Raw genomic sequence first — 15,147 nt, 5'->3', positions numbered from 1 at the left:
ATTCCAGGAATCCTCGTGATAAAAACAACTTCAATAGAGCGGCGCGGGATTTGAAACGTTTGTTATCTAACTTCAATAATGAAAGGTTTCAGGTTTTTACTGCAAGTCTAACTCCTACAGAAGACACGAAATATTCAATGTGGAAAAACTACTAAACACATGACTAGTCCAAGAGTGCCGATTCCTCCGATTATCTTGCCAGGTTGTGGCTGGGCCAAGAACAACAAGGAGAAAGCTGAAGTATTCGCTACGCACTTACGCGATGTGTTCAAGCCCAGTGACTCAGCTCAAGCTCCTGACCCAGAAATTGAATACTTATCAGAATCACCTACCCAACTATCACTTCCTGTTCAGCCCTTTACTCCCTCTGAAGTAACTGAAAATAATTGTGAAACAATTGAAGCCGTACAAAGCTCCTGGGTATGACCTCATTACAGGAAGGATTTTAAAAGAACTGCCGAGGAAAGCTATTGACTTTTGTCTTCAACGCAATATTGAGAATTGAGCATTTTCCAGCACAGTGGAAATTATCGGAAATTGTCATGGTAGCTAAACCTGGGAAGCCTCCACATCAGGTTAGTTCTTATAGGCCCATAAGTCTATTGCCTGTGACATCAAAAGTTTTTGAGAAGCTTTTTCTAAAACGATTTCAGCAAGTTATTGATAGCGGCAACCTTATCCCCAAACCATCAGTTTAGTTTCCGCCAGAAGCACTCTACCATTGAGCAGATTCATCGTGTGGTCAATGTAGTGAAGGAAGATCTGGAAGCAAAAAGATACTGCTCGGCTGTTTTTCTTGATATCAGTCAGGCTTTTGATAAAGTTTGGCATGAGGGTCTCCTCTATAAATTAAAACTACTAGTTCCTCATTCTTTCTTTAATGTCATCAAGTCCTATTTGTCAAACAGGTTTTTTCGAGTCAAATTTCAAGACGAATACTCCGACCTCCACAAAATTGAGGCGGGCGTTCCACAAGGCAGTGTATTGGGTCCCATCTTCTACACCCTCTTCACATCTGACATACCTGTACGAGCCGATGTCACCATGGCCACCTTTGCTGATGATTCCGCTATACTAGCCTCCCATGAAGTCCCAGGAACTGCATCCCAACGACTACAATCTGAGCTGGATGACTTGTCGGAGTGGCTTGTGAGATGGAGGGTGAAGGTTAATGAAACCAAGTCCACTCATGTAACTTTCACAAACAAGGCCTGCTAACTGCCCACCTGTCTCTCTTAATAATGTCCTCCTCCCCCAATCTGAAGAAGTGAAATATCTGGGTATGCATCTAGACCGAAAACTAACTTGGCGTTCTCATATCTGGCACAAAAGATTATTTTTAAACTCAAAATTCAAAACAATATCCTGGCTTTTAAACAAGAGGTCGAAATTATCATTAAGAAATAAGTTGTTAGTATACAAGGTGATTTTGTTTGGACTTATGCTATACAGCTTTGGGGTACAGCCAGTAACTCCAACATCGAAATTCTCCAACGTTTTCAGTCTAAAGTCCTTCGGAATCCTGGGAGCTCCGTAGTATATAACTATCAATTAATACATCAAGATACCAAAATTCCCACAGTAAAAGAGGAAATAACTCGCTACAGCAAGAAGTACCAAGACAAGCTGTATTCTCATCCGAACTACCTTGCGATGAACCTGTTGGATAATAGTGCGTCAGTTACACGTCTGAAGAGACACTCAATTCTGGACTTACCTCTTAGGTTCTAATTTTAAACTTTCTTGTTTATTTGTGTTAGCTCTATCGCTGGATAGAGTGTAACTCGTGTTAATTTATAATTTTATCTAATTTACTTACTGTTCTAAGAATGTCTGAACAGATTGTAAATAAAATTGTCAAAAAAAAGTATGGGAAGAATGACAAAATACAAGAAGAATAATCCTTTAAATGTTTACATCTTGTTGCTCCCAGTGCTTTAATCGTTTCATCATGTTTGGTTATACCAAGTTCATTTCTCACTGCTAATCAGATATCCGATAATAAATAAACATTTCAGAGGTCTTATCATGAATGTCTCCGCCCATTAGTGTAAAATTCCAATGTCTTAAGATTAAACGAGTTTGAATGCTATATATATATATATATATATATATATATATATATATATATATATATATATATATATATATATATATATTTATTTATTTATTTATTTATTTATTTATTTATTTATATTATAGTATTTCACTTATTTAAATGAAAAACGAAGATATAAAGCTTCTATATTTCGTGGGATTTGATACCCATATTATATACCAATAAAATTTGTATCAATGGCAATAGCCGAATTTTATTTTTTTCAATAAACATTGAATTATAAAATTATTATATATTACATAATATATACATAAAATTATATATAATTCCCTTTCCAAAAACTCTAGGCCAATTTTGGCCCTTGGCTAGTAGATACATACATAGGTACCGTTTCTCACCGGTCGTACTCTCAAGACACGGAAATGAAACTTCGGGCTTCACTCTTACACTACCGATCCACCGGTTAATATTCAAGAGTGGACCAAACCGACCAATAAAATCTGTTATTCCAGTTTTAATTTTAACCAATCAGGATAGAGCTACATCATCAGCTGCTTGGACACCAGCTCGCTTCTCCATTCTACATCCCATCCATCAATCCATTGCATTCCATTATTTGACTCGGTGTCGTCGTTGTGTCAAGTGTTGTGATTGTATCAGAAGTGAATACGCCGAGAAACTCATTTCATTGTTTGTAAGTAAATTAAGTTATACGCCCTGTTGTAATGTGATATAATTGTTTTACTTTCGAATTACCATTTTAATTTGTGCTCATATTATTTTTAAAACTGTGTTTAACATTACAAATCTAGTTTTACACCCTGTATAGCCTAAAGTTAATGATTTGCAATTAAAAAAACAGAATATATAAATTATAAGAAAACCATTAGTAGTTTTTTTTATCCAATTACAGAATGACATAGAAGATTTTAAGGTATAGGCCTAGACTTAGTAGTAAACTTGAAATCTAGTCTTAGCCTATTTTGTTGAAGTGTAAACCGGCTGGGCCTAGTCTAAAAAATTGTAAATGTTTATATTATCCACTCCATAATATTTGCTGTTTTTTTTTCAAAAGGAAACCCCTTAAAAGTACCTTTAAATACTAATATAAGCAGTTAAATTTTGGGAAGACTGATATTGTTTGTCTTGTAAAAGGATTTAATAGTTAAATAGTAATGCCTCTGGCTATCAGCACGGGCTGTGGTAGGTGCTCTGCGCTGATGGCGACGAATGAAAAACATCCCTCGAGATAGTACCATCAGTACTCCATAGTATAAAATTTGAAAAGGCTGATCTCTAATATTTGAGTACTAAAAATATTACAAACTTGCTTGGGTAGGGTATGATAAGCGGACCCGGTTTTTTATATCGATATTGGCAAACGATATGACTTAATCATAACCATTGATATAATCAATCGATACTGATTAATTATTTTAAACTATTAACTTAAATAATTTATATCTATAGCTAGCTGTAAACACTAAAATAATACACGTAGGATAATATTTCAATTTTATATAAGTAATTCTGATTATTAAAAATGGCAGTCAATTTTAGAAAACTACACGACGTTGCTTTTTCGTGGCTTGAACATGTTGGACTCGTACCGAAAAACTCATTATGTGAAATTTGTGGGAAAGAAACAACTGTAAGCTTAACTGTGAGAGTAGTAAATATGGTCATCTTCACTTTTCCTAATTTTGGTTATAATAATTTGTTTGATCACTGTAAATATTAAATTCATATTTTAATTTAAAACATATGATTGTTATTGAGGACTATAGGTACTTTTATATCGATTGATAGTCTATGATTTGAGATGCGAATATTAGGTATCGATGACTATATTCTTCGATATAAAAAACCGGGTCCGCTTATCGTACCCTACCCACTTGCTTTATCATATTGGTATCTATGAGGTTAAAGGCCGACCCTATAAATCACGAATTTGATGTTATCAATGTATTCTGCTCATCCTCCTGAAAAAAATATACATGATTTTGGGGGGGTTGCAAATAACAAATAATATGGTTTTAGGGTGTTTATTCATAAATAGTTAAGTTTTAATGATCTGTTTGTGTTTTGTGTCTGGATATCTGTTTACTTCAATGTTAAGTATTTGGCAGCTGGGGGGGAGATAGCGTATCCTGGGCTGTAGTTAGTGCTTCACAAGATATCGTGTACTGTAGTTCGGATCGAAGTGAGTGCGTGTCAATCATGGATCAACCATCAACTAGTTTGAAGAATGTTGTGTGTCATAGTGTTTTGTCAGGTATGTTAGGAGTATTCGTTTTGAACAAAATGAGATTATTTCCTTTTTAATAGAACATGGAATTTTTAATAATGAGTGTATTTTCGTTGTATTACATTTCAAGTTATATTTCTGATCAGCCCCTCTAGAATTTGATATTTTACTGATAGGTACTATCTTGAGGGATGTTTTTCTTTTGTTGACATCAGCAAGGGCTGTGGCAGCACCTTTGGCCGGAGGCACTCGTCTCAAACCGATAACAACTAATTAATGTGTAGCTCGAAATTAAAGAAAACATTGTTTATCTGGGTCAGAATTCTGCTCATTTTAGTATTATTTTTCATTTACGTTTCCAAAGATGGCACCACATCCAATGACTTCATCTCAAGGTTAAATCACGGGTCACGAAAGGTCACGTGATGCTCAACGTGGATATACAACATGGAAATATTGCTCTGCATGTGAAAAGCTGTTCTATTCTTTATGTTCTACAACTTCGTTATTTATCATTTCTACCCCGTCAAACCTTATATTGTTTTGTTCTGTAGAACGATTCCAATAAGTTAATAAGTGAAACTCGTATTATGCCGCTCCAGCCGTTACTTTTACAATTACCACCATATTCTACATAACAGGGCAATGGCCGCTATTGGCTACTGTAGAAGTATACAAAGAATTTAATTCACTTTAAGAAGTAAAAGAAAACAACACTACGTATTTTCTGTCTATTCTGACTCAATAATAAGTAATGTACATTAAAGTTCCCTCATGACACTACCTTTACATTGAATATGCAGTAAAACATCACTTATTAGCTCCACAATGAGAATAACAAAGAACAAACTTCATTATGGAAGTAGAAGCTGAGACCAAAATGGCTGCAGAATAACACGCGGCCACCAACACAATCAAATCATAGTTTGAATCATTGATATCATTCATATTCATGACCATTTAAAAATACTGAATTAAAAATATTGGACCAAATTATGTAATAGGTAGTTCAAGTAACAATATATAGTTTTGCTGGTTATAAATCTTAAAAATAAATATGTTATTGATATATGAAAAACTATCTATAGGCTATTTATAAAATGTTACAAACATAACAATAACATTTAAGTACCTTGTACTATTTTCAAGGATAAACATCTCTGACTCCTTGTGAAACAAGGATCACACATATGTCATTGTTCTTGCCGCCATTTTAATTCAATAACCAAACACGGTTTCATTTTCAATTATTTTTAAACACGATTTTACTCTGAACTAACTTTGAGCATTGATATTTGAGCTGAATTACGTTCTAAAATCTAGGCTTTTTAAACAAAAGGTCGCTTATTAACTTTGAAAAATAGAACAATCACCGATTAATCGATTGCAACGAAGTATATGTGTAAAATATTTGCTGTTATCCACGCTAATTAACTTTCTACTTACTTTAGTCCGAAGAGACTACGGAGATTGACAGGTGTTCAGATCGTGGTTCAAACACACGTATCGAATTTTAAAGTCGGTGCAAACAGCAAATGAAAATTACAAATATCGTTTATTTATGTGGAAAGGTTTCGTTGTTAGTTGTTAACAGATAAAAACATGTTGAAATTTTAATTAAACATTCGCCCCTTAATGGAAAGTAATCCATGGTGCAGAGTAAGGAGGAAAGGAGAAAAAAACCACTATATTACATAATATCTTTGACGTACATAGATTTCTATTTTTATTTCATTATTTTCTACTTAAAATACACTGGCTTTGATCACATAACAGGTGTCAATCAAGCAATCCATCAGGTTCGCAAGAACCGAGCAGAATTACACTTGTTAACAGTCACACCTCTCTAGCGCGTATGTCCACTCACCAGTCTGTATTATATGTATTTTTTATGTTATTATTTTTTATTTTCAAATTTACAACCTGTCTAGGTATTGACAATTGTAAATAAACCGTTGGTGACAACTCTATTTAACCGTAGTAACTAGAAGCTGGGAAAAGTATGTATGTTAACGGATACGTCGACTCTGATTGGTCGAATAGTGAACGACCAATCAGGTTAAGCCACCTCCTACCTATATAAGCATGTTAACAGTTCACTCTATATATTCTATCTCCACGTACATGCGCGTTGGACGGTCCGTGACTTTTTAACACGATATCACGTGTAACCGTCTGTTTTACGACTTTAAAACGGTATTTAACGTGTACCTAGTCGTTTCTTCTGTACACCCGTAATGGTAACGAGTCTTTTTACGTGAAATAAACATTTTCAAGTGTAACTTTTGGCTCTCAGCGATACGTGATGTATGATGTATGTGATGATGACCCTGGTTCTTGGAGAAGACCCAAGTGTATATATGAAAATATATGGAATTCTGTAATATCGATGAATTAGAAAATTAACGTCTATGTAAATTTAATGTTTTTTTTTTTTTTTGATGTGGTGGGGGGTGGAATAAATATGTCATGTTGTCGGGTAAATAAAAAAAATACATTTATCATGTATTAATTGCTTTAGAAATTTGAATAAATGAACAAAAGAATTGTAAAGATCCTGGAATTTTATATTATTAAAAAACTTTATAAATAGGTGATATCAATATAAAACAAGTCGAATTAACTAATTAGAATTAACATCTATGTAAATTTATTGTTTTTTTTTTTATATAAATATGCCATGTTATCGGGTAAGTAAAAATAAAATTACAATTATCATGTGTTGATTGCTTTTGAAATTTGAATATATCAACAAAAGAATTGTAAAGATCCTGGAATTTTGTATAATTAAAAAACTATAAATAGGTAATTTCAATATAAAACAAGTCGAGAGCTGCTCTTGTTATAATATACAATAACAGAATTTCACTGTTTACACAACTGAAAGCGGTTAAATAAGTGAAAACGAACAAGTTTTTGGTGGCCTTTGGAAAGGCCGTTTGTGCGGAGCGGGCTCGCTCGTTGCGGCAACAGGAGCCTGACGGCGATCTGGATCTCCCGCGACGTGATGGTCGACCGCTTGTTGTAGTGGGCCAGGCGAGAGGCTTCGGCGGCTATCTAGGCTTCTAAAATCATATTATAGTGAAACTATACTTTTATATGTAAAAGAAATGTATTTATTTCAAATTCAGATATTTCAGATTTCTTGGTTAAACTATTTATGATGAAGATGTGAAATATGTTGTATTGCCGTATATAAATAAATAAATATGGCCTAGATACATAAAATAAAAACAAAACTTAAACTCTGAGCAGCGTAGTACTTACGATTACTTTAGCCAATCTGAAATAGTATTTCTGCAGGTAATGATGTGGTCAAAACTACATTTATTAATTAAAAAGTCATAGTTTGTTTTATTTCAATGAAAATAGTACAGGATTTTTTTTATATTTACAATACCAAATTTAGAATGTTCAAAAGTTTCCCAGAGTGTGTTTTTTGCAATGTTGTATTTGTTCTGACTTTTCTTGCAGCAAAACACTATTTGATTTCCACCATTAAATCTCTTCGCTACAAACAGGATATGCTACTTTGGATTTAAAAGAGCAAGGTCATTATTTTTTAACCATTTAAAACAATGTACAATGTTTAAAAATACATTTTAAGGCAATAATTGCATGGTCATTGCCATTGTTCTTGCCAATGTCACTAGCCTACTCAGTAGATAAACGATATAAAAACAGCTGGCAATGATATACTATAAATATGTATAGATCAAATGTATTCGATAGTATCACTATTTATAATCGATAATCATGATTCGATTGTGTTGATGGCCACTTATTTTACTGCAGCCAAGGTAGCTCATGGGTAGCCTATCAGCAGTGTTATTCTTTATTTCAACAGCATCTGTCAATTCAATACAACAGTAGTATAATGTAAAATAATTTACATTATACAATTTATGTAATAATATATCTAGCAACACTCGTGTAATATATATGAGTATACATTTTATTATACATTTCAATTATAATGCATTAGTAATAAAAATAGCCTATTAACAAAATAGACATTACAAAATATAAGGCAAGCATTTGCAACAACTACAGAACAATAACAACTGATAAATATTGATAAATTTTCTATAAATGAAAACAAGGGCATAGTTTTGCAATAACTTTGAAAACAATAACGAGGATAAAAACAAATTAGGGTGCATTAACAATTAATAGTGGAAAATTATTATCAGAGTATGCGCTGTGTGCATGTGGATGTGCACATGTGAATGTATTTAATGAAGGAGGGTCAGCATATGATACATGAAAGGGCCAATTTTCACAAGGAAGAAGTCCATGTACTCAAAGATAGAGTTTGCCTATTTCTGCATCCTTAGCAGAGGACTGTTCCTGGGACAGTTTGTCAAGATGATTAAACCTTCATAAAAATATGTATTGTAATTTTTTACCATAGCATAGTTTGTGTAAACTAGGCTATATTTTTAGTTTATACGTATAATTTACTTGAAATCTACATCTCAACAAAATAACTTTATTCATTGATAAACGTGATTTTATTGTATTTTAAAATTAAAAGTATTTTTGTTTGATCTTTGAGCAAACCCTTTCGAAGGTTAGCATGGTCAGTGTCATCTTAACTATCCTGCATAATTGAGAGTTAACTGTATTTTGTGCAAAGATTAAATTACTAAGTTTGTCACATACCATTCATGATTGCCAAATATATATATATAATGTTATTAAGAACTGCATCGCTAATTTCAAAAAAACGGCGGACATCTAAGTAAGTGTAGGATTGGCAATATCTAGTGTGGAGTTATTCAATTTAAATTGATTTTTTTATGTCAAGAAGATCTGTTCAAAGGCCTAGTTCTTTTCATCATTTAAGTTTTACAATTATTTCAATTTGAAGTTAAATTTATTGTGTGTTTTAATGGTCAAAGTAATTGCTTTAGGATTTGTCAGTATTTTTATTACATTAAGATAAATAATATTACAACGGTTTGTTTCAGCAAAATGAATGCCTGAAGAAGAAGACGGATTGCATGTCAGTAATAACTTAGGAACAGCTCACAAACATGGCTCCTGTGCCCCTTGAAGGCCATCAGACTCCTGTTGGCAACAATGTCCCACAGGAGGGGGCCAGGGGAGGCTCCATATCTCTTGGGGTCCTCATCGACTTCATCGTGCAAAGAACCTACCATGAGCTCACAGTGTTGGCGGAACTGTAAGTTTTCTTATCTCACTTGATTCTGTTTTTTATTATGTAATACTTCATGATAATATATGGCAGCCAATAATGAACAAAATACATTACACAATATTATTCAATATAATGAATTAAATATAAAACAATAAATACTCTGGTAAAAAACAGAATGAATTGATAGTGACTTCCATATTTCCAACTCTATTTTTCAATTTGGCAAAATGATTCAAACATACATTATTATTACATAATATTCACAATATTCTGCCTCTTTGATAAAGGCAATTTTCATTTATTCAATGACAACACGATTTACATGGCAATACTAGGTATGTAATCTCTAAACAGAATTAGGTATTGCATACTATTTGCCACACAATCTTTATATTATGGTTTCAAGGTACTGTATATTTTTACTTAAGAGGACGCAGTAGCAGTACCATATGTCCAATGTTAATTTCAGTTGTCCTGACCTTATTTTTAATCAGATTAGTACGATTTTTATATCATTTTACTCACTAAAGCATTGTCTAGGGTATCCAGTGATTACTTTTCCAAAGAACAAAATTGAAAATTTGTTAAATAGAATTTTGTAATTGGTTTTTAATTGATTTTATTCACAATTACTTAATTTTAAAATAAATAAAGTTTTGGTTACTGGATTCACTTTTTAGGTACATAAGCTTCAAAATATGTTTTATTTTGTAAAATTATCTTGCCTAGGTACTTCAGGAGAACTGTTTAAAACTTTAATTGATTGTCTCTGATCCGTGCCTGGGAGTCTAGATTAAAACTTCTTGTAGTGCAGTCATTGAAGCGAAAAAATACGGTCTTACCTCCGAATTTTTTTACTGTGAACCGATTTGAATGAAATTTTAGAATTAGGCTCATCTTACCCTTAACTTCAAAAGTGAAAATGATCTGAACTCCGCCTATTATTTTTAAGGGGTGTAAACAACCCCTTAATGGAAAAATTGAAATTGAGCCATTTTATCGCTAGAAAACATGTATAATAGTAAGTGGTGAAATTGTAAAGTGTTTTCTAACACAATTACCTCATATTAAAATCATTTTCAACCCCTTGAAAATCTTACAACCTTTGCAAACAACCCCTAAATTAAAAAATCACAAAAAAATACTTTGGTATGACATAAAAAGATGTAAGTATAGAATAAGTAATATTTTATATTCTCTATAATAATTATCAAATTTTTAACCCCCTTTCAACCCTTGAAAACTACCCCTTGATAAAAAATAAAAAAATTTTTTTTTGAAAAATAAAAAGGATTTAAATACTATTCCACACTCTCAAAATGATTATCATATTCTTAAGCTTTTCTACCCTTAAAACTACCCCTAAATTAAAACAGTAAATATATATGATTATATATTTAAAAATAATTAAATTTAGAGTAAAAAATTACCATTTATTGAATAAATTATTTACAAATTATATAAAATTCACTCAAATGTGTTATATATACATATAAGAACGTTGGTATGTATTCATGCCTACGTTTCAAAAATTTGTGAGCCATATTATGTATATATGTACACAATTACAATAGTTTTGGGTCTCTATTATACTGCGTACTTTCACATTGCTCCAGATATTCACACTCCGAAACTTTCAGTTACTAAGTAGAAAAAAATATTATAAGTTTTTGGACCATAACTCCTTCAATTTTCATGCTATCACAATTTATAAAAAACCATTGTAAAGGTAATTAAGAGAGCTACAACATCCTTCATTGCAATATGTAGTAAAAAAACCTTTTTCTCAAACGGTGAAGGGTTAAAGGGCTTAAGAGAGGCTGTGATTGCGCTGCCACGCGCTCTTTAAACAATCATTTCTCCGTCAATTTTTGTTTGACAGAAAAAACAAAAAACCCAAATTGTTTGTCAGAAAAATACCTAAATTTTTCATTCTTACACTTTTATACGTATATGTCGTCATTTTGGAGATATTATGAAAAAAGGTGGTTTTTTAAAATTTGAATTTTTTTTTTCAATCGTTACTTTTTTGAAAAATATGTGTTCTGAAGCAGCCAAACTGATATAACCTATCAAACTCTTCATAATAAAGTTAATTCTAGGCGGAATACGATTAATTTTAATTTTGGTGGAAATGGCACTTATGAAACCCATTGATTTAAAAGTAAAAAACATTAGATGCTCCTCTTATTTGCAATACAGCTCACTTATTTTACGTGCAAAAGACTTTTAATAGTGTTCATTTTAAAGCTTATTTCAAGCACTACAAAACCCTTTTTTATGATAATGCCTAAAATGCATCTGCTCGCCGCTAGATGGCATTGACCACATCGATTAAATTTCAGACACAATAAAAAACTCCTTTGATCTTTAATATCTAGCTTAATATTGCACTTAGAATACTTTATAAAAACCCAAATTGTTTATTTATTTACCTGCTACAATTTTGTTATTTATAATATTTTTAATAAAACGTATATTTTTGGAGATATTTGCAAAAAACCGATGAAAACGTGAAAAAAATGCGAATTTTTAATTGCCAATAACTTGAAAATTATTGGATTTTTCGAAAAACTGTATAGATGATTTTTTGCTTAAAATTAGGCCTACTATCGATATCCGAGGTTATTTAGAAGAAAAAACAATTCACCCCCGAGAAGGGGTGGCAACTACCCCCAGGGTGGTTGCGGAGTTCAAATCATTTTCACTTTTGAAGTTAAGGGTTAAGATGGACCGAATTCCAAAATTGTATGCAATTCGGTTCACAGTAAAAAAATTCGGACCAATAATGCTTCAATGACTGCACTATTGGGAAATTCACCAGGTTATTTTTGGTGCTAAAATTCAATTGTCTTAATATTATTTTGTTTAAAATATATTGCATGAACTGTTTTTCACAATATATACGGATAATAACAATAAATATGTTGTGAGGAAAATATTCAATTACATTATAATAATAGAATAGTTAAACAAGTTACCAAGTCAAGAGCTTGACAACATTGTCACTGAGTTATGAACGATATGTTGAAATGTGGTACTCCTCACTCGGTTCCTTTATACCCGAGAGAAGACGGAAGATATGCGCACAAATGCTGGGTTTGACAACCGAGGAGCAGTGGCTTTTCGGATTTCTCGCAAAATCACACCCACCCACCAATTGCATCGTCACCTTGCTTGAATGACTCATTCTGAACTCTATAGGATTACTTAGCACAGGTGCCATTACTATTATTGATATCATCAACAATCGAGTGCAATTTTTTCAAACTATAAAATTTGGTTTACTTTACCTTGTATTACACAAACACATTTACACTCAATATACAGGGTGATCCATGACGATAAGCAGAAACCATGAGAGCTATGATACAAACACATGATCTATTAGTTAGATATAGTAAATAAGCTGACATAATTATTCAATAAAATTATTTTTTGTAACTTGTGGTTAGTAGATAAATATGAATAGATAAAGTCAATATGTTTGATACTCTATGAATCTAGATTTCTTTATTTAAATGTGATACCAAATTAAAATATAACTCTTTACTTTCTTGGATTATGAATACACCTCAATATTTTTTCCTACTTAACTTGTTCTTGCAAATATTATTTAAGACAAAAAAATATGATACAATGCGATGTTTTTCAGATTACCACGTAAAACTGACATCGAAAGAAAGATTGAAATCTACACATTTTCTGCTCGTACAAGGCAATTGTTTGTCAGACTGCTGGCTCTTGTCAAATGGGCCAACAGTGCCTCGAAAGTGGACAAGTCTGCTGTAAGTACTGATCATTTATTCAGAACATTCCTACTTTTACCATTTGAATAATAGATTTATTTATATGAAAGTTTTGTATACTATCTTAGTAACTCTATGATGTAGGCCTAAATATTTATAGTTTCTATGTAAGTTGTTACATTTTTCAAATCTTTTTGGGTGAAGTGAATAAAAAAAACTACCCACACTACACTAGTGGTTAGCATCTAGTGTTAGACTCTTCCTCGGAACCAAGAGAATAAACAAGTGCTAGAGCTAAAATAATTGTTTATTCGTTTAATTTTTTCAGAATTGGATACATGTATTTTCCAAATATCATGGAATGTTAAAGAAAAATTACAAGGCGTACAATGTTACATCAAAACATTATTGAATGACACAGATATGAAGGAAAGAATTTTAAATGTGTGGTGGGATTGAACCGTCAAGTTGCATTTTAGTTGCTCCTTTTCTATCTCTTGCAGTTACAGTTTTAATACTGCCTAGTTTGTGTTTTTGTCTATATTGAATGTTACAGATTTCAGTAATATCCCAAAAAGTACTCACTCCAAAGTATGTCATCGATTGTACATGAATGATACCCATATCAAATGCCAAAATGTTTAACTTAATGTAATTTTATTAAACTGCAGATTGTAATGTAATTTTATTTAAATTGCAGATTTATGTGTTTTAACAAGTTATTAAGCCAGTATCAACCCACTAGCTATAGTTTTTGTTTACTAAATTTCTATACTTTCAGAACAAGCTTCAATTAACTTCGTGTTTATGTGTTTTAGTGACATTTTATTTCTACTCTAAAGAATTATTCTGTAATATAAAATAGTTGTGTAAAAAATTCTAAAATGTTAGTTTTTTATCAACTTTGTCAAAGATAAATGGATCTTTTAGATAACGGGCATCAGACCGCAAAGTCCATTTGTCATGCATTGTTTTCGTGCCAAGATACAAGATCTTTATTGGCCATTACATAATTTTCACAATTATAATAAGATTTGTAAGATGTACAACATTCACAACTTGAATGAATAAAAAACTTTGTTTTTAAGCCAATTTGCCACTAATACTTTAAATTTCTTAATGGATCGTTTTTAAGCCAATTTGCCACTAATACTTTAAATTTCTTAATGGATCAAAATCTTACAGATAATTGTAACTTATTATACAGCAGATATTGCTGATAGCTATACTTTTTGTGAGACTTAGCCTAACGTTTGGTGTAACCAATTTATGCTTTTGACAAATGTTATAATCATGTAAATTAAAGTGAGAAGTAAAATCATTCATGTTTTCTTTGATAAAAGCAAGTTTTCTTGATAAATATAAATATTAGTTAGGGTCATAATTTTAAGCTTAGAGAAACTGCCTCTACATGACCCACAAGAGGGTAAGGCATCACTAATACTTATTGCTTTCTTTTGGCAGAGAAAATCTTTCTTAGCAGAGCTGCAGTTTCCCAAAGTGTCTATAACTGTCTGTGATGTGTTGAAAGCCTACTTGACAATTAGATATGTCATAGGCTATAATTCCATTTATCTTAAAAAGAAATTATGGCGTAAATAACATTCATTAATACTTATGCATTATGTATACCAACTACACTTACTTTTAGTGGCCTATATTTTCGAATTAAACTAACGAAAATGTCCCCAACTACTGTCCCACTTGTGTATTAACCTATTCTAACTAACCATTGCTGCAACTAGTTGTGTCCTTATTTTAATCCTACCCAGGGCAAATATATTGGTCTTCGAAAAAAAAATCTGAAAATATAACCTTACTACCTGACTGTAACACATGTACTAACCTACTCCATACAAGGACCAACCACCCTACCCGAACATCAAATGACCTGTCCGAGAGCCAACCAACCTATCCTATCCGATGG

General features: G+C 32.1%; 1 protein-coding gene across 1 annotated transcript in view; it reads left to right on the top strand.

Annotated features, from left to right (window-relative positions):
• Positions 1-2,627: 2,627 nt before the first annotated feature.
• Positions 2,628-15,147, top strand: part of LOC124371923 (mediator of RNA polymerase II transcription subunit 14-like) — a gene marked incomplete at its 3' end in the record, with an annotated part of 54,890 nt that continues 42,370 nt past the window's right edge. The window contains 3 exon segments of the mRNA XM_046830295.1: positions 2,628-2,753; positions 9,281-9,495; positions 13,127-13,259. Of these exon segments, the coding sequence (XP_046686251.1) occupies positions 9,347-9,495; positions 13,127-13,259 (282 nt within the window).

The sequence above is a fragment of the Homalodisca vitripennis genome, unplaced genomic scaffold (genome assembly GCF_021130785.1).
Source record: "Homalodisca vitripennis isolate AUS2020 unplaced genomic scaffold, UT_GWSS_2.1 ScUCBcl_2275;HRSCAF=6851, whole genome shotgun sequence".
Lineage (NCBI taxonomy): Eukaryota > Metazoa > Arthropoda > Insecta > Hemiptera > Cicadellidae > Homalodisca > Homalodisca vitripennis.
Note: the sequence above shows the minus strand (reverse complement) of the source record. Positions and strands in the feature narration are given on the sequence as shown.